Source organism: Papilio xuthus, unplaced genomic scaffold (assembly GCF_000836235.2).
Source record: "Papilio xuthus unplaced genomic scaffold, Pxut_1.1 DF826945.1, whole genome shotgun sequence".
NCBI lineage: Eukaryota > Metazoa > Arthropoda > Insecta > Lepidoptera > Papilionidae > Papilio > Papilio xuthus.
This window is the reverse complement of record NW_013531704.1, coordinates 5,587,603-5,607,211: the sequence shown is the minus strand read 5'-3', so window position 1 is coordinate 5,607,211 and position 19,609 is coordinate 5,587,603. Positions and strand designations below refer to the sequence as shown.

Genomic DNA, 19,609 nt, shown 5'->3' with positions numbered 1-19,609 from the left:
TCCATCCATCTAAACAATCACATTTACAACATATACATTTATTTATCATATTTCTATCCAAAAAAAAAATGTACAAAACATATTATATTAAAAACAGAACACCACCGGCTGCGGAATCCCATGACTCAAACAACCAGTAGTCAGGGCTGCAGAGACAGGAACCTTCTCACGATGCGCGCGGTTTCTAGGATAACTGCCTTTTGTATCGGGCCCTTAATCCAACTGTGTAGCGAGAGCTTCTTGGATGTTGGTCGAAGCTCTTCGCTATCAGTAAGAAGTATCAGATTTACAATATTAGTAATAATTAGTAAACATTGCTCGAAATTGTGTTAAAAATAGCTAGTAAATATTACTAATAACTAATTGCATTTTAATACAAATCAGATATCTTCTAAACACGTTATTCAATATCTTTGGTTAAATTTGATATTAATATAAAAACTATATGCAAATGACCTAATTTCTATACAATATCTTGAATAATAATTTAACAGTCGTCTGAACAATTTCATATTGACCTTGACATACAGTCACATATAATAAATCAAGATTCTGTATTGGATGGAAATGTCAGATATTTTACGATCGCTATATTTAACGTGAAAATAATTTATGATACCTTTCATCATTTGGTTAAATTGATTTTTATGTCACGTTTTTTAAACACCATCCAGTTTCAAATTCTAATGAAGCTTATATCATTTCAATTACAAAAACTCTATTAAATTATTCAAACTTTCGTGAGACATTATACACACTAAAAGACCGGTGGCGGAGAATATACGTGAGTGTTTAGCCGTTTTTATATAAGTTTACAAAAACGTGTGCGTCCCGGAGGCCTAAGTCCTTTTTCCCTCCCCACCCTTATAAGGAAAGGATGGGAAGTGGAACTTTCAGGTGGTGGTTTTTCAGGTGATCGCTCGCTTGTTTGCCACCTGATGATATAAAAAAACTCTAGTTTTAAAACATATTGTTATTAAACTAGAGTTTTTTTATAACCCACTAACTGTCGCCCGTGTCTCCCTTCGCAAGTAATTAAAAAAACCTAATTAGTACCATATGTTTTCTTCCAGACTATTTTCTACATCTATGCCAAATTTCATCGAGATCCATGCAGCGGTTCTAGAGATACCTTCTAACCAACTTCCATCCGTCCATCCGAACATTCGTATTTATAATATTCCTAGATGGTGCTCGCGGATTTGTTCGGGCGGAGTTAAAAAAAAACATAATTATGTATGTAGCCTATGTTATCTTCCCGACTATGTTTTACATCTATGTCATATTTCAGCAACATCCATCCATGTAAAAATTTGTGTTTATAATATTAGTAAGATAGATGGAGTTCTTTATACAAGTTTGATGTCTAATCGAAAGTCGTAATATCATTAGTGTGAGTGACGCAAATTTTATCCTATCAAAAGGTCTCATGAGTCCTATTCTTCGCTTCACTTTTGTGATCCGAATTAGTTATGTATAGATTACATATCTATGTTGTTATCTATATTTTTGAAATGTAAACATCTTTTTCATCCCGTCTATCCAATCTTCTGAATAACAATATGGTTTTGTGAAGTTGCTTATGAAACTTGGGATAAATAAAATATCTACAGTTGACGTTGAATTTAATAATTAATTAGTTTTTAATTAAAAACATTAAAACCTCCTTCAATTATTTGTGTTATTTTATTTTTAAATTCATATTAACCTTAATTTGATAGCTAAAATAGTTTTTATTATATCATAAATAAAGTAACATAGCGATGCATACAAAAACAAACTAATTTGGTAATGAACTGTGGGAGTGATATATTTATAATCAGTTTACGTAACTAACATTGACATTTGGCTTGAAGATGAAATTCACATTTGTGATTTAAAAAGGTTAGATCTGTTAAATTAGATTTGCACCGTTTGTGCAATTTAGTAAGATATATAAAGCTTATTTATATACAATTAAATTAATCTTAATCTATTCTTAATACTTTGATTTACGATATGTTAAAAACATTATTAGATTATAAGCCATTTATGTAACTTTTTTTATATTTACCGTTTGCTGCAGACAGATACGGAACCTCTTTACACGTTTTTTATTCATAATTGTTATATTTTTGTATCTGGAACTTTATATGTTTTTTCTTCCTTTTTCTCTATATTTAAAAGGGTCAGTTGTAAATATATCCTCTAACAGTGCGTGCTTTTCTCTTTATTTTCATAATTCTATTTTATATTTTCATTTTATCTTTTTATTATATAATATTCCAAAATTCATCCTAATCCAACCGCTCTTTCCATCCTCATATTTTCCGTCGTCTTTACCGTTGGTTTTTGAGATCAATATCTCTGTAAAAAGCATATCGTCTTCCCTGTCATTATCTGTGACAAAACATTGGATTAGTATCTGGCCTCGAAAACCCACGGTTAGTCACGCAATATCCAGTCGTATAACAGAAAGTTTTAACAGATTATTCTATTGTTAATATGATGGCACTACCATAACGGATACGTTTAAACTGACGCTTTTGAACCGTGTTAAAGTTCTTTTTTGAAGAAAAGCAAAAAATACGCAAAAGCAAAAATATGTTTAATAAAACTGAGTTAAAAATTATTTTATAGTGATCGTATATTTTTATAAAGTTGTATGTATGGTATACTATACAAAATGAACATAAGCGTTAACTGCAAGTGGATTTTGCGTAAAACAAAACGAAGCTATTTTCATCATACATTGTCTTGTTAATGAGGAACAAACAGATATATTTAATTAGTGGTTTCTAAACCTGTTGCTAAGTGCATACCGATCGCAACCGTTCTGTGCAAAGCTCTATTACGTTGTATACACGAGGTTGCGTACATGTTTCGATACAGTTGGCCGACTTTACGTCATCTTCGTCTACGAAAGATGTTACTGTGAACTCTCCGTAACTTTGAGTATATTAGTTGTTTACTTATGTAATATATTAGCTGTAGCCTGCAACTTTGTACACGTGGAATTAAAAAAAAACTTTACAAGTACCCTATTTTCCATATATATGCCAAATTTTGTTAAGATCTGTTGAGCTGTTCCGGAGTTACCTTCAAACAAACATCCATCCATCTAAACTTTCGCATTTATAAATAATATTAGTAAGATGATATTTCGAACACTGACAATACATATGGATACATCACAGCTTGGGAATGACAGCTTTTACTTCGTTCTGACTTAAAAAGAAATAGCGAAAATCAAAGACGCACAAAATACCACGGCTTGCAGCCTATCCAGTGATTATAGGTCAGTTTCAAATTAGGTAAGCGCAAGTCAATCCATATGACAAAAATCTTTGGAAAAGTAGAGTTTGAACAGGAAAAATAATGGAATATATGTTTTTTGTTACATGTAAATGACAGTTTAATTAAATCGTGATTTAATTTCGAGTAAATTTCGGTTCTGTAGGATTCGGCCGGCATTATTAAAAATGTGAAAGGAATAATCTACATTAATTAATTAAAGATTTTATAGCTTGATTGATATTTCCTTTGAAGACTAATGATATTATTTTATACTCATCTAATTATGTACTCACTAATCAACTGGCAACTGTATAATTATTTATTTTTTCACTCCAGTGACCTATATTTAAATGTAAGATGAACTGGTTATATTAGTCTGGATTTTATGGGATTTCTTTTAAATAATAAAACTACTAATTTATGTTTAACATATTAATTAGAAATTGCTAATTTAACGACATAAAAACATAACCTTAAAAGTAATTTAAATGTTTAATTAAAGAGAGGTTACTAATGTTATATTATATAATTTTAAATTTAAACCATATCCTAGTTACAGGATGTTTATTTTTTCTGTAAACTATCATGCGAACATCAATCGATCCGTTTTTACCAAATCATTTAACGACGTATGTGTGTGTATATTGTAATATTTACGCAAACATTTACACTTGCGTTTCCATAAATTTTTAAACAAACTTGCTCACATAATCAAGTGCATTTTAATGAATGAATACTGTACGGTATAAAAGTTATCAATAGAGTTCAGTTGCAGTTGCATATGTCGACAGCAAACTCTGCATTACTGCTGGGAAAGGAGGAGGGGAACGCGGCTGGAGGAGGCTGTAGGCACAAAAAGGAGCATCGTTACAACGCGCTGACCCATTTCCGTGCAGTACGCGCCTACACGATACGATAGGGTTGTCGAATTTGTTATTTTTGTGATATTACATTGGTACAAAATTATTATTACTTTCTAATTAAATCGCTACTTTTGATGGCGTTGACAGCAAACGTTTCATTTAAAAGAAAATTATTATATCGCGTTAGTAATTACCACAAGTATCGTATGGCCTAGATCCTGTAGAAACTGAGAGGATGGTTAAAATCTTCGAATCTTTTGATACTGTTATTACTTATGTTGTCTAATGTAAAATATTTTTTTTTAATTGTGTGGTTTAACGTTTTAGCATATAACTTAGGATTCAATTTATATAAAAAGTTGCATTATTTATATGATAAAAATATAAAAACATTTATAACAAAAATATTTGACAGCCCTATAGGAAGTCATCGTTCGCAGGCTCTATGCGAGTCGCGGCACTCCGTCGCCTGCAAGCTTTGAAGCGATATTATTACGCCCACCAACATTTATCGCGATCACATGTTTTGATGTACGTGAAAAAGAAATACTGCATTGCATTATGATATCAACTAGTTTAAAATTAATATGTAGCATTTATTTTGTCATGCCTCCTCTTTCGTAAAGTAAAACTATCAAAGCATCAAAACTATTATATAATTATAATGTAAGTCCCATCTTTCCGCCATTTCACCACTCAACAAAAGATTGTATTGTGGTCAAACACTATTTTATTTGTTCAAAATTTATTTACAAATACAAGGGACTTTGTCATTAGGGATGTAACAAACTGCAGTTGTTAAAAACCTAAACCAAACTCTATTCTATAAAAAGAGAGTTGAAAAGTGCAATACAATCTATTTGACAAAAGACGCGAATTTTCTCTAGACTCATTCTTAATCGGAAGTCGAGTCGTATAACGATAAAATCAAGCCTCCGCTAAGAATTACTCGTACTACCGTCACTTCTTTGTGGCGGAAGCTTTCTGTCGAGAGCTTCGTTACAGCTTTGAGCTGAGCTTTCTGCGAGCTTTCGTTTAATTTATGCCGACGGTACTGTGTGCAGAGATTTCCTTGCGGAATTTAGAACTCTTTACATTTAAAGCTAGACAAAAACATGGAATAAGTCAGTGAAAGATGTCTGAAAATTCCTCATTAGTACTGTAAATTACTGTTCTTCTCCAGGCTGGATATTTTAAGTATTAATAGCGTGTATTTGCGCTGTAGGCTTATGTTTTAGTGACAGGCTAATTTGCTGGAAAATTTCTGCTTTCTACTGAGCACCCAGTCATTTAGAAATCAACCTCTTAATAATTGGTTTAATTCTGTTAAAAAGATATCAACTTAATGACTCTATTTCTATGACGAATAACCTCTCGTACTAATGTTTTTATTATTTTGATATCAATGTCCATTTTTTTCTAAATGAAGACTAATAATGCATTTCTTCTTTTTTCAGGTAGGAGTAAAAAATACACGAGCCCACCTTTTGAAGCGGAGTTGGATACAAATGATTATAGTAAGCAGATAGCCTTGGCCTTTTTTGTCATTTTATTTAACCTTAGTTGCTAGCTAACATTAATTTTTAATTATCATCAATCAAACAAGTTAAAGGTACTTTTAATGCATAGATTCGTTCTCTTGTAATGACAATACTAACATTTCTTTTTCTTTTTCACGCTTTCTTTTTTTTGTCTCACTCTTATATACAAACTTTTTTGATTTTTATGTCATTTACTTTTTTCTTCTATGTAATAATTGTTGGGTTTTTAGAAATCTTTAATTTTTTTTTGATCCTTTTAATAGTTTTCTTTGTCATTAATTTCATCGTCGTGTTCATGTATTTAAAAGACATTTTTATATTTTTTATGCTAATTTAATGCATTCGATAATCATATTTCGGTTTGCTTTTGTTTCTATTTTATTATTTCTTATTATGTTATTTGTATTACTTAATAACTATAATATTTTCATGTTATTTTTTTAGTTAGAACTCGTTTGACATTATCTGTTGTAGATTGTCTATTAACTCAAAAACTTTTTGTGTAAAAGTATATTTATGCTAAGTTTCTTATGTCATCTTTAGTAATGTTGTTTTATTAACATAACTACAAATATCAACTATTTCGTAGTTGTTAATTCCTGTAAATTTTGCTTAGTATTGTGAAGACGAAAAAAGATTATTAACTATTTCTTTAGTCACATCCGCGACGCGATAGTCTTTAAATATCTCTTTAGAGTATTTATTAACATACTGTTAGGAAGATTTTTTTATATATAATATCATAAGGTGGTGAACTAGCGAGTGGCCACTTGAAATCGCAGAAATAGCTAAGTGACCGTTGCCCATAGACATGCGCAATTACATATGCGTTGCCTACCTTTAATCGACGGAGGAGAGGATGCACAGAAAGAAAATATCTTCCCTTCCCATGCATCTCTTCATCCGGAAAGTCCATTATATAATTCTTTTTTAAAATAAATCCTAGCTTGATCCCTTCACGCGTTTTTGAGAAAAAGGTTCTTGACAGACAAACAGACGGACAACAAAATGATCCTATAAGGGATCCGTTTTTTTCCTATGAGATACGGAACCCTAAAAATGGCACGTTGATACGTAAAGGCCATCCCTGAACTAATATGACATAGCAAATATTCAAAACAGTTGAACTTTAACATACTCCACTTTATTTAAATTAACGAAAAGATGATATATTCTCCTCGACATTTAATTCGTCGAATAAAATTTTATACATTTTACTATATTTTTTTCCAGTTTGTGATTTTAATTAATTAATTGAAGCATAAATTATAACAATATACATATTAATAGAACAATTTAGATGTCAATATGTGTTGCGTAATCTTAAAATATTATGTTACTGAATTAATATTATAATTTGATCCATTAATATTCATAATTATACGAAGATGTTTGTCACTGATTCCGTATTTTCAGAACAGGAAAAAGAATCGAAGCGTTAAACTGAACGATATGACATTTGATTTAATTAGTTTTATAACGTGTTTAATAAGTAGATTTAATTATTTTTCCGACTTTGCTTTTCGCTTAGTGTAATTGAAGCTAGGTAACCTGGTCAAGGTTACGGGAGCGTCCTGGATGCAGGTAGCATAGGATCGGTCATCGTGGCGATCTTTAGGGGAGGCCTTTACCAAGCAGTGGGCGATTTATGGCTGAGAAAGAAGACTTAGGTTTTAATTTGAAACTGAAAATATGTTAGTTATAAAATATATCGAGTACTCAAATTACGCCACTTTCACAATTATGTTTGTACTAATATTAAAAAAAAAATGTATTTTTGTATGTAACATATAAACTATTGAACCGATTTCAAAAATCATTTTATCGTTAGAAATTTACATTATAACATATGCTATATTTATTTATAAATTTTCTATTTAAGCGTGGACTGTCGCGTGCAAAAGCTAATAGTAATATTTTTCGTAAAAAAAGTAAAATGTCTTACTACTTGACCCAGAGTCGATGCTTACCTTTTAATTTTTTTTTTGCAAAAATATTTGCAGATTTTTTTGTGAATTTACTAATATTTCTTTTACCGTTCCAACTAAGCTCTAGGCTTGTGCTAGGATATGGTTTACGACAATAGTCGAATGGCGGGATTCGAACCCCCGGCCTCGTGATCGGAAATTCGTACCCTTAACCATTAGGCTATTGACGATTTCCCTGACTAAATCTGCACTTAGGGACTACACATTTCATGACCAATTAACCAATATACACGTGACAGTATTTTACATACCATAATGGAAGAATTTGCAATGCTCCAATAGCTGTATACGGACGTTAAGTAAATGCTGAAGTTAAGAAACCATAAGCCGATTTAAGTTAATACATAGATTAAAAATAAGCGATAAGTGTTGACTTAACATAAAATGCAGCTACTTGAAACTTACCTAACCCTGTTGATCTAGTTAACCATTCAAGCGTTTACTGTACAGATTTCCTCTGACATGAAGTCATGTGTAGTATGACCATAATTATGTACGATGTATCTCAGTAAAAATACGACTAACCGTTGGTTTTCGAGACCCAAATCTCTATAAAACATCTATGTCTTTGACAAAACAGAAACAACAAAATGTTTAAACGTTAATTTTTGGTCTTGGAAACCTACCGTTACTTTAATAGAAATTATAAAGATTAAACGCGATTACCAATAAATGGATTATCATAAATCTTTCTTTTGTAAGAAACAAAATATCATTGTACAGTCAGTATGACAATTGTTGAACTTTTTTACCTATGATGATGCATATACTGTGGGTTTCTGAGACTGAAATCTCCGCTTAAAATATTATATTTGTTTTGTTAACGATAATGACAGGGATGACGACATGTTTCAGAAACCAACTGATAATGGCGCCTTGTTTATAAACGGTTGAATATAAATTGACTACCATAAAACAAGATTCCATTGAGTTATCGATAGTTGTTCTGTCTTGTTGAAGTCATCTTTTACTATTACTTATTTCTTTTTATATTACAAGCACGACATTATAGTTGCATTTTTCTTTTATATTGTCTCGACTTTTAAAAGAGGATTTTCTGCGTGTAAAAAATTAATCGTATTATCTTCCTCATTCAGTTGTTATTTTTACAAGTGTAAATAACATTTGTGAATAAGTTTTTTTTTTTTATATGATAAGTTCTTGAGTTTACTGTCATTAACTTATTCATCATTATCATCTCACTATACGTCCTCACCGAGAGGCTCGAAGCCTACCCTAAGTTAGGGGTGATGATTAGGCCATAGTCAACCACGCTTGCCAAATGCGGGTTGGTTGACTTCACACATATCTTTTCAGATATGTACATATGTAAATCGGAAATCGAAAAACACATTGGTACATGGCGGGATTCGAACCGAGGACCTGCAGATTGCAAGTCAAGTGCTTGACCCCTAAGCCACCGATGCTCAATTAACTTATTAATTTGGTCACAAATAATTCTAGCCGTGGGTTTCTGAGACAAAAATATCTGTATGAAACTTATCGTCGTTCCTGTCATTACCTTTGGCAACACAGAGATAAGAATATATTTTACACAGAGATTTAAGTCTCAGACACCCACGATGAGTCATAACTATTATTCTTTGATAATGACCTCACTTCACTTCACTAAACGTGCGTTTCTGAGACCAAAAACCGTAATATATATTGTTATCTCTGTTTTGTCAAAGATAATGATAGGGACAACGATATGTTTCATATAAAGATTTTGGTATCAGAAATCAAAGGTTAGTACATACATCATTTAAACATCGTTTTTAGTTTTCTTAATTATATTCTTTTTTTATTAGCAACAGTTAACCTTTTCATGTTACAACACGACAGCGTTGGTCGTCAAATACCATACAATAATCAACGTTTAAATTGAAGCGATACAGCAAATCTCTGTCAATGCCAAATTCAACTAATTAAATTGATTATGAAACATTTTTGGACATTTATGTTTACCATTACGTAGTTTCATCATCATCAGCTCACTATACGTCCCCACCAAGAGGTTCACAGCCTACCCTAAGGCCAAGTTCGGGTTGGTTGACTTCACGCTTATTACCTACGTAGTTTGGCAGATGAATATTTTTTGTTTCTTTCTAGAACATTATTTTGCCATGAGTTTCTGCGAACACAATCTCCGTTTAAAAATATTATTAGCTCTGTTATGTCCAAGATTATGACAGGCATTTTTTTAGAGATTTTGGTATCAGAAAACAAGCGTAGTAAGACATATTTTTTTTAAATTTCTACTACAAATAGAGTAAATTCCAAGCTCCATCCTGACGGGCACTTTTGATAAACGTTTTTTTTTTAATCTAGATAACCAGATGTATTTCAATAAAACTAATTTATAAGTTGCTAGATACAAGGGAATACAAGCATTCCCAAAGCCCGCAACGTAATTACACATTTCTAAGTACAAAAGCGTTTATAACTTTATACTATGGTCTATAATTACTACCAAGACTTATTCAAAATTAGTAGCTATTAGTAGGTATTGTTATCAAAGGGTATGATGACGTCATCCCGCGGAATGACGTCAATAATAACGGTTCATTGAATTATATTTAATACAACCTCGCCTACGTTTCTAATTATAAGTACAAAGTATGACGTCACATCAGTCCCTACTCATTCTTGTCAACGTCTAATACGTATTAGCTTCACGTCGAGATTGCTTTTCATTGATAAAATGGATAATATACCCCAGTTACAGATGCTAGGATTTTTAACAGAGAAAATAGTAGTAGAAATAAAAAAATATGACAAAATGTTTTATATAAAAATATTCCGGCTAGTGGAAGCCCACTGTTCGAACTTCGAACACACTGATCGCAGTTGAAAAGATTCGAAATTCGAATACGTTTTTTTTTAAATGAATGTTTCGTCAATTTTTTATGTCTTTTTTGCTTACTAACTCGATATACCAACATTAAAAAAATTAAATCTTTATTAAAAAGTTTTATCTTATTACTTAAGCACAAACTTTTGTTTTAATAGCACGAATTTATTGATGTATCAGAATTGTTTCACAATTGATATGTGAATCGTACTAAGGTCAATACTACAATGTTTACTTTCACACATTGTGTTTGCTCACTTCAGTTTCGTTAGCAAACATGAATAAAAAACGGCCAATAAACTATGCACATCTGTTTTAACGTCTATTTTATATTTTAACAGACAAAAAAATCTTACTAAATTGAACGGAGATAAAATTTTAATAAACTGTGTATTAACACAGTTTATTAAAAGCCGTTTTTATATCAATTTATTAAAACTGATATAAAAACGGCTAAACACTCACGTATATTCGTCCGGTGGCGGCACCGACTAGTTTCGAGCCCATCGGGGGCTCTTCATCAGGATGAGTAGTACTGGTATTATTTCGCGGACGCGGCCCGTCGCTCACTCAGTGAAACTAGTCGGTGCCGCCACCGGACGAATATAAGTGAGTGTTTAGCCGTTTTGATATCAGTTTATTATAATTTCTCACGAAAGTTTGAATAATTTAAACTGTGTTAAGTTAGTTTATAATAGTAATCGAGATTTTAGAACTTATGAAAATTACATCAAAAATATAATGATATTTAAACTAAAATCATTAATTACTTTACTAAGTTATGGTATTTATTACCACACTCAGAATTGTAAGAGCCTGTATCTAGGCTTTATGTGGACATTTGTAATACTAAATACACTATAACGGTACCCTTAGCGATCATTAATAGTCACTGATTGTGGCAACTATCACCATACGAATAATAACAACACTTTAAAATGTATAAAAGTTTGCTAAAATCTCGAAATAGTCATTGACATTGTAATGTTGGTATCTTAAACAATTATAGCCAACATTACGAAATCCGTATCTTTTGTGACCATTCATCTGGAACAGTCACTTTCCTTTTGGAACAGATAATACAAAGGATTTTTGAAAGATAAAAATGTTATTTCATTATACTCAAATAATTATATTGATATCACAAAGAACTGTTTACTGTGTTTTTAATCGTAATGGTGCATTGTCGAAATATGACATAAAATATCTTTTTTTATTATTTTTTGTTTGAGTCATAGATCACATGGAAAGATTGCATTACTAAGGAGATACAACTAATACTTGAAATCAACTTTATTTTAAAAAAAAGCTTTCTTTTTAAACGGACAACTTATTGCTCTTGATTATAGTACTAAAGACAATATTTTATCATCAATTAACTTCCGCGATGAAAATTATATTTTTCAACACTTTAAAGCCCTTTTAAGATGAAATCGATTTGATTAACAAGTCAAAGAATTAAATTCACTTCCCACTTAGAGTATAAGAGCTATAATGTAGTATATATTACTAGACTGTTTAGGATTTCGACTTAATAACATTATGAGGGGTAAACGATATTTTATCGAAATGGGTAGGAAATAAATGTCCCCGACTATATATTCACGAGGCGCCGAGATCAAACCTTGGCCTTTTCAGTTCATTACCAGTGTTTTATAGTAGTACAATGCACCGAGACACTAACGCGACTTCCTTTCTTGATACTTTATGCCCAATGAGAGGTCCTATTATTTATATCCGACTTATTCCATTAAAACTTGGCTTTTTGTGCAATAACATGTAAGTAAAAATTTACTTTATAGCCGCCATAACAATTAAATACATCATTCTTAATCATCTGTTCTGTTTAAATATTCATTTAACTTCACTGTTATTTACTATCGTATAAATTAACGTATTAAAAAAGAAACTTCAATACAAAAATGGATCCCAAATAAAAAAAAACTTTTGTCTTTCTGTGAACGTTATTATAAAACTCTATCAAGTAATTATGAACGACAAAAGTAAACCAGTAATTTTTTTAATTAAATAAGTCTCTAACCGAGTAATAAATAGAGTACTAACATAAATTCTTTTTTAAATTAAATAAAATATTTTTTATTTATAGGTAATTTATATTGAAATATGTATGACAAAACGATTAGCACATTTGCAAAATAATATCGTTATAATGTTATACAAACGGTGTCTTAAAGCCTTGTAAAGGTCAATTCAAATGAAGTGTTTTGTGCGAGCATCGGTTGCGCCATCTTCAGTTGTCGCTACCACGCTTGACCGCAAGAATGTGGCTTTCAATTCGAAGGTTACATAAAAGCTTTGCTTATTTTATCACTATACAGCCTTAGTAGAACCGCCACTACCGAGGCGAACGCGCGCTTTGAATAGCGCACGCGCATTATTTTATTTTATTACTTTTATTCGCGCTCTTTCCAGCCAGTGACTAATGAGGTTGACTTGTGGTATTGAACCTCTTTTTTAAATTATTATAATCGAATATTCTAATATTGTTTTGTTTATAAATTTTTCGTACTTCATTGTTTTAAATTATTAATCCGCTTTTAATTACAAAAGCCTATATCTATCGTGACCTTGACATTAGTGACAGGAATTGGACGTTCGAATATCTCGTGATGTCATGAAATCTTCGGTATAGATACTTTTTCCAGATCGCGTTTTTATTACTCGAAATTTTACTTAATTTATTTAACTTCGTTTTCTAGCTAAGTTAATAAAATATTTTTATTAATTTAAAGGAAAAGACTTCAACGACCTGCAGTAAGTAGTGAAAGAAATAAAACTTTATAATCTGATTAATCTTTGTTCCAAGGACTTTAATTAAGAACGATACTAGCTACTAGATTAGTAATATTTGCTCCTTATCAATGTCAAAGTTGTCGTTACCATTATTATTTTGATTCACATCATAGTTTACATTTCTGTTTAATTTTTATTTCCATGCGCATACGCAGTGCAGTATCCAAGTCGGTTTAGACTTCTAAAAACGAAGTTCTTAAATCATCTAAATATTTAAATTGGTTACGTTAAATTAAAGGTATTAGTTTGAAGATTAATTTAGATTATTTGTGAATAAAATGTGACGAAATCTTTAACGTATATTACATGTTATATTAACAATCAATGTAACAAAACAAGGTTAAGGTAATAAACATTTTCAACCATTCCAGTTATGTGGTATGCAAGTTAATATATTGGCGTAAACACATATAGCCGTAGGCTGGAATAGTGTTATTTTAGTTCGCGGAAACACAAATGCGGTTAACAGTTCTTAATGTAACTTAAATTGACAACTCATACCATATTGCATTATATTAACAGATTATATATGCATCTTACTATTTACTAATATTATAAATGCGAAAGTTTGTATGTATGGATGTCAAAAGGTATCTCCAGAACGGATACAAATTTGGCAATGATATAAAACATAGTCTCTAAGAACACATAGGCTAATTACAAAGTGTTTTTTTAATTCTACGACGACGGACAGTCGCGAGCTAGAGCTAGTATCATATGAAAAATGTATTAAAAATAAAATTATTTAAGAGGAAAATAATAAAAATAGGTTTTTGTTAATTTTATATTTTTATTTAGGGTGATATCGTACAAACCACATAAAACAAATGTGCGGGGAGAGAGTTATTTTTTCGTCTTACGCAATTTTTTTATGTAATTACTTCAAGTGTTAAATTGTAGCTCGCATAAGCAAGTGTCGTTTTAGCCGTTAGTTATTTTTATACATCATTCCTCATTTATTTGAATTATGTTATCGTATAAATAATATTTCATGTCAAATCAGAGGTCTTGTCAATATCATCATTCGTGATCTAAATTTGGTACTTTTTCATCACTACGGAATTATTATTGTAACGGTCGACCGCGGCTTCGTTAGCTCAGAATAAAAAAAGAGAACACACAAATATATAAATTAGATTTTAGTTAGCAATGCAAATAGATCATGTCCGCAACATTTTGTAAATATGAAAAAAGATTGACATTTTTCTGTCACCGTAACTAAATCGAGTAACACTAATCATTTAAATGAAGCTTATCTATACGAATAGGTTAGTAGTCGACGAGCATTTTATATAATATTGAAATTGTGTAACAGCGTGCGTGAGTTTCTAAACTCAATACGGCTCGGCGCATGGTAAACTTCAATTTCCTATGAAAGTGATACATGGTAAACAGTATTAGCCGCTGATTTATTTCAACAGTGGTAGAGTTCACAGCAGCATTAGCTACTACACGAATGGCCTGCTTGAACACTACCACGAACATATAGAAGACAGAAGTCAAATAGAAATAATTCCATCTTTCGATTTGTGAGTGTGCTTGTCGTAGGTTAATACTAGCCTTTCAAACCTTTTCTTTTAGGAATAAATAGGAAGGATATGTATAGGTAGAATCGAAGGCAAACGATTAATAGATTAATGCATACACATTGTTATTGCAAACCTCTAGGTAGTCTTCACTTAATACCATGTAGCTTGTTTTTTTACTATCTGTATCAAAAAAAAACTTGCTGCTGTCGGCGACTCCGTTCACGCGAAATTAAAAACAACCTTAAGTAGAAGATGTGTTCTTCCAGACTACATTCTATATAAATGCCAAATTTCAATGATATCCGTTTAGCTGTTCTGGAAATACCTTCAAACAAACATCTACACATTCGCATTTGTAATATTAGTAAGATTGATTATTGTCTTTAACATGTATTCTTAACATCCTTTACGAAGTTACAACGTCTTGTAGAATGTAGGTAATGATTGCGTACTTTGATATTTGATAGAGCAAGTCGCACATTCCGATATATGTTACATCGACTAGACATACTAGTCTAGTTAAAAAGTAGTATGGACTGCATATTACAGAGTCAACTTTTTATGTAGTCTGTAAAAGAAATAATTTCATGTATATTTTTATACTTGACCTAACTATGGTCTACAGATTAATCGTCAGCCGGTACATCTTAGAATGAATGGATATTTGTTAGAAGGTATCTCCAGAACGTCAAAACTCATCGCGATGAAAATACGCATGGATGTAGAACATAATTTAGAAGCACACGTAAATTACTAATTAAGTTTTTTTTATACCTCCGCGCGGACGGATTCGTGGACAAAGCTAGTATAGCGTAATTTTATAATACATTGTAGCAAAAAGTCAGGTAATCTGTAGCAAGGAAACAGCGGTCAACGTTCTTTTCAAGTTTTATTTTAAACTTGTTTATTAGCAATGATATTCTATATTCAAGAGAGCAAAAATCGATCGTAACTTTTTTTTCGTTTCCTGGTTTTAAGAAAAAATCACATTGAACATGTTCTTCTGACATTTATCAATATAATGAAATACTTAAGCGCACATTAAATATCGGAATATGTTATGAAGGCTTTTTTACGCCAAAGTGTCAAAGAAATTAACCTTTTTAGCTTATTCGCTAAAGAGTTTTTAATTTATGGATTTTAATTTTAAAAAGAGAATATGATAACTTAAATCTAAGTTATTTTTTAAGTAATTAAAAAAAATGCCGGCCAAGTTAAGTCAATCTCCTAATTTTCAGAAAAATCGGTTCAGCCGTTCTTGAGTTATAAATAAACACGATTTGAATACACTTTTGTATATAAAGATTGTTTACGATTAATTTGAAGATATCAGTTTTATTCGGAAGTAATGATTTAATATTAAAATATGAAAATATTTTAATTAACTCACAAATACGCAAAGACCTTTAAGACAGGAAATAAAACAAAAATAAAAATGTTTTCATTGTAAAATAAAACCTTCAATTTTAAATGATTATTCTTGTATTTATTCGCATTCATGATCTAAAGTAAGATAATATTTGTATATTGTTCTTAATATAATACGCGAACGACCTAGTTCAATAATTTCTACAACAATAATAATTACATTTCATTGATCAATGATAATACAGTATACATTTTAATTGTTTTTATGTATATATGTCTAATATATGTTGGCCGTACCTTTATTATGTATTTTAACATTATGTATTACTTACATATCCTTGATAATTCAAATATATAAACATATCCTAACAAAACATTCGTATACAAACAAAAACAAGAACTTTCTAAATGAAAACATAGGCTTTTCGATATAATCTACTAACTGTGGCCCGCGGCTCCCCGTGGAATTATAAAAAACTTAATAGGTAGGCTATGTGCTCGTCCAGACCATGTTCTATATTAATGCCAAATTTCAGCGAGATCCGTACATACGTTTTGGAGATACCTTTAAATAAACATCCTACCATTTAAACTTCCGCATTTATAATAGTAGTAAGATAATAAGATAAAAGATGGCGTAGATAAATAATTACAACGTGACAAACGATGAACGGATTATATAGTCATTTTCAAAAACAAAACAATATAAGACATATTTGATTTAACTCAGACATGTTATAAGTTAAGTTAACCATATTAGTAAAACACTATTAACAGATAACCGTATAAACTTCTAACCTCAAAACTTAAATAGTAATACTAAAAATTCTGCAATAAAAGTGTAATAAAAACAATACAAAATGTACAAACGAATGTGCGTGCTTCTAATCGTGATGAGTTGGATAGCAGACACGAAGGCAGTCAATTTCCCTACATCACTCAACAGTATTTCGAAATCAGGTAACTTGTATGAATCATTTAGGGTCATGGTGTAAAGACAGTTTGACTGGTAACGCTTAAACATGCTAACAAATAACACCCACTGTACTAACTTGCGTAACTTGTAAATTCATACAACATACATACAAACAATGTCATTGGAGCACACATTTTTATGTATGTATATTTCAGATATAAAGAAAAAAATGTAAGCTTCAAGTGAAGCGCAGACAACCTTTCTGTGTGTGTTTCTCATCACTGATTTCTATACGACTCAATTGGTAGTTGAAAATGACAGCATATGTTTCGATCCACATACCTTCCTCATCACATCTTTGCATGGTCAATTGACTTCAAGTGAATACAAAGAAGAGGTTCAAGGTCACATAAATTTACTAAATGATAACTTAACATAAATTATGAGGATTTATATAAGAAGCAAATGCTTAGTAGTGAATTACTTTGTACATATTTCTGTTACCATATTCAACTCTGGGATCACAAGAACTTTATACGTGGTTTTCCGCCAAATAATTATTTGTACATTATTCTTCGTAAAGAGGGGTTCATGGATAACACATCATGTTTAATCACCAATCAAGAATTCACGAATTTCTCCTTTGAGTCATGTAATAACAAGAGATTTCCCCAATACGTAGGGAACATACGGCTCAACAGAAACGCAAATATTTGCTTTACTCACAGTTCGTGACACCAATTCGATTTCGAATACCTATAAGCTTGAAAGATAACAATAATTTTCTTTACATTCACGTCATAATATCGTGGATTGGAAAGACTTAAATTTTTGGTTTTACTTATTATTAAAATCGAAAGTATTGTGCCATTGGCATATAAGAAATCCTGACCAATATTTAGTCCCGCAAGACTTGCAACAACAGAAATGTAGTGAGTTCAGAATACCTCACAACAAAAGACGATAAATAGAGATAATGGGTCTAAGAAATATCACTTACTAATCTTCGCAGCGTCGATAGACATCCCATATGAAGGCAAATTTATCAACCATCAATCCCATTTTCAATACAGCGAATAAAATCTTCTCCACGACGTCAATGTTAGTTCTACTGTTTCAGAATTTGGACGTGTAAGTTTGTCTCCGAATCTACATATTTTTTTCTATGCACAGTAGATGTTCAGGCAGTGATATCTTGACATTTGGAACGTGACTCAAGTCGCGTCGCTGGAAATTCGAATGTCATCGAGCTAAGCGTATGACTCATGTGCGTCAAATTCTTGACAAGGATAGGGTCAAAATCCTCAAGGCTATTATATTCGCAATCTTACGACACTAGTAAAATATCAAATGGAATATCTTTTGTTGATCAAGAAATTTTAATTATGAATTGGTGATTGACAACAAAAATAACTTCTCTTCGCAAGCGAACAAATTAATTTTAAAAAATGTTAAGAAATTAAAAAGACAGATTCCATTATATGGATAGAAATATGAGAAGTATCGCTACATAGTTTACTAATCGTAGGTTTCTGACACTCAAATCTATCCTAAAAACATAGCCTTATCATCTTTGCAAAAACAGAGAGGGTTTAAACGGGGTTTTTGGTCTCAGAAAATATGGTTAAAAGTTAAAAGGAATTATCGATCACCCTATATAACAACTATAATGAAAATTATTTTATCAACCACATCTCTTCCTTATTGTGAACCATTTAATCGATTACATGTCAACATGGTACCATGTTTACACAATTAATAAATACCAAAGTCATGTCTGAATAATATTATTTCATTTTTAATACCTTCACGTGTCATCTGCCAATAAAAATGAAGGATCGACCAAGATGTGTCATTAATTCTGAATTATTTTGAAACAAGCTTGCATGTCTGTTTATTTTAACCTTTATTATTTCTTAACTTTACAATATAATACTTAATTTGATGGATTAGATGGAAAGAAGTTTTTAACGACTATCTTTAATAATAATAATAGGACATTATTTCCCTACACATCTAATTCTTCTTTCATCATCATCAGCTTACTCTATACGTCCCCACCAATAGGCTCGGAGCCTAACCTAAGTTAAGGGTGATTAGGCCATAGTCAACCACGCTGGCCAAGTGCAGGTTGGTTTACTTCAAACATATCTTTGAATTTCTTCTCAGATATGTGCAGGTTGCATCACGATGTTTTCCTTCACCGTAAGAACGTCGGATAAATGTACATATGTAAATCGGAAATCGAAAAACACATTGGTACATGGCGGGATTCGAACCCAGGACCTGCAGATTGCAAGTCAAGTGCTTGACCCCTGAGCCACCGACACTCTTATGAATGTATTACAAATCATTTATTATTCCTAAAACCCACACACAACATTTTGGGTTAACTTTCCCGACATTGATTTCAAGCATCATTTCCACAACTGAGGTTACTCGCACAAACTTATTTGTCCA

The 19,609-nt window shown here is 31.3% G+C and overlaps 1 protein-coding gene across 2 annotated transcripts in view; it reads left to right on the top strand.

Annotated features, from left to right (window-relative positions):
• LOC106121351 (Brevican core protein triforce) overlaps window positions 1-19,609 on the top strand; it is a 62,823-nt gene that overhangs the window by 35,334 nt on the left and 7,880 nt on the right. The window contains exon 3 of one of the 2 annotated variants that reach the window (XM_013316981.1): window positions 5,597-5,656. The exons of the other annotated variant lie outside the window; for it this stretch is intronic. Coding sequence (XP_013172435.1) covers window positions 5,597-5,656 — 60 coding nt within the window. The remainder of the gene's footprint in view (window positions 1-5,596; window positions 5,657-19,609) is intronic. 2 annotated transcript variants of the gene reach the window in all.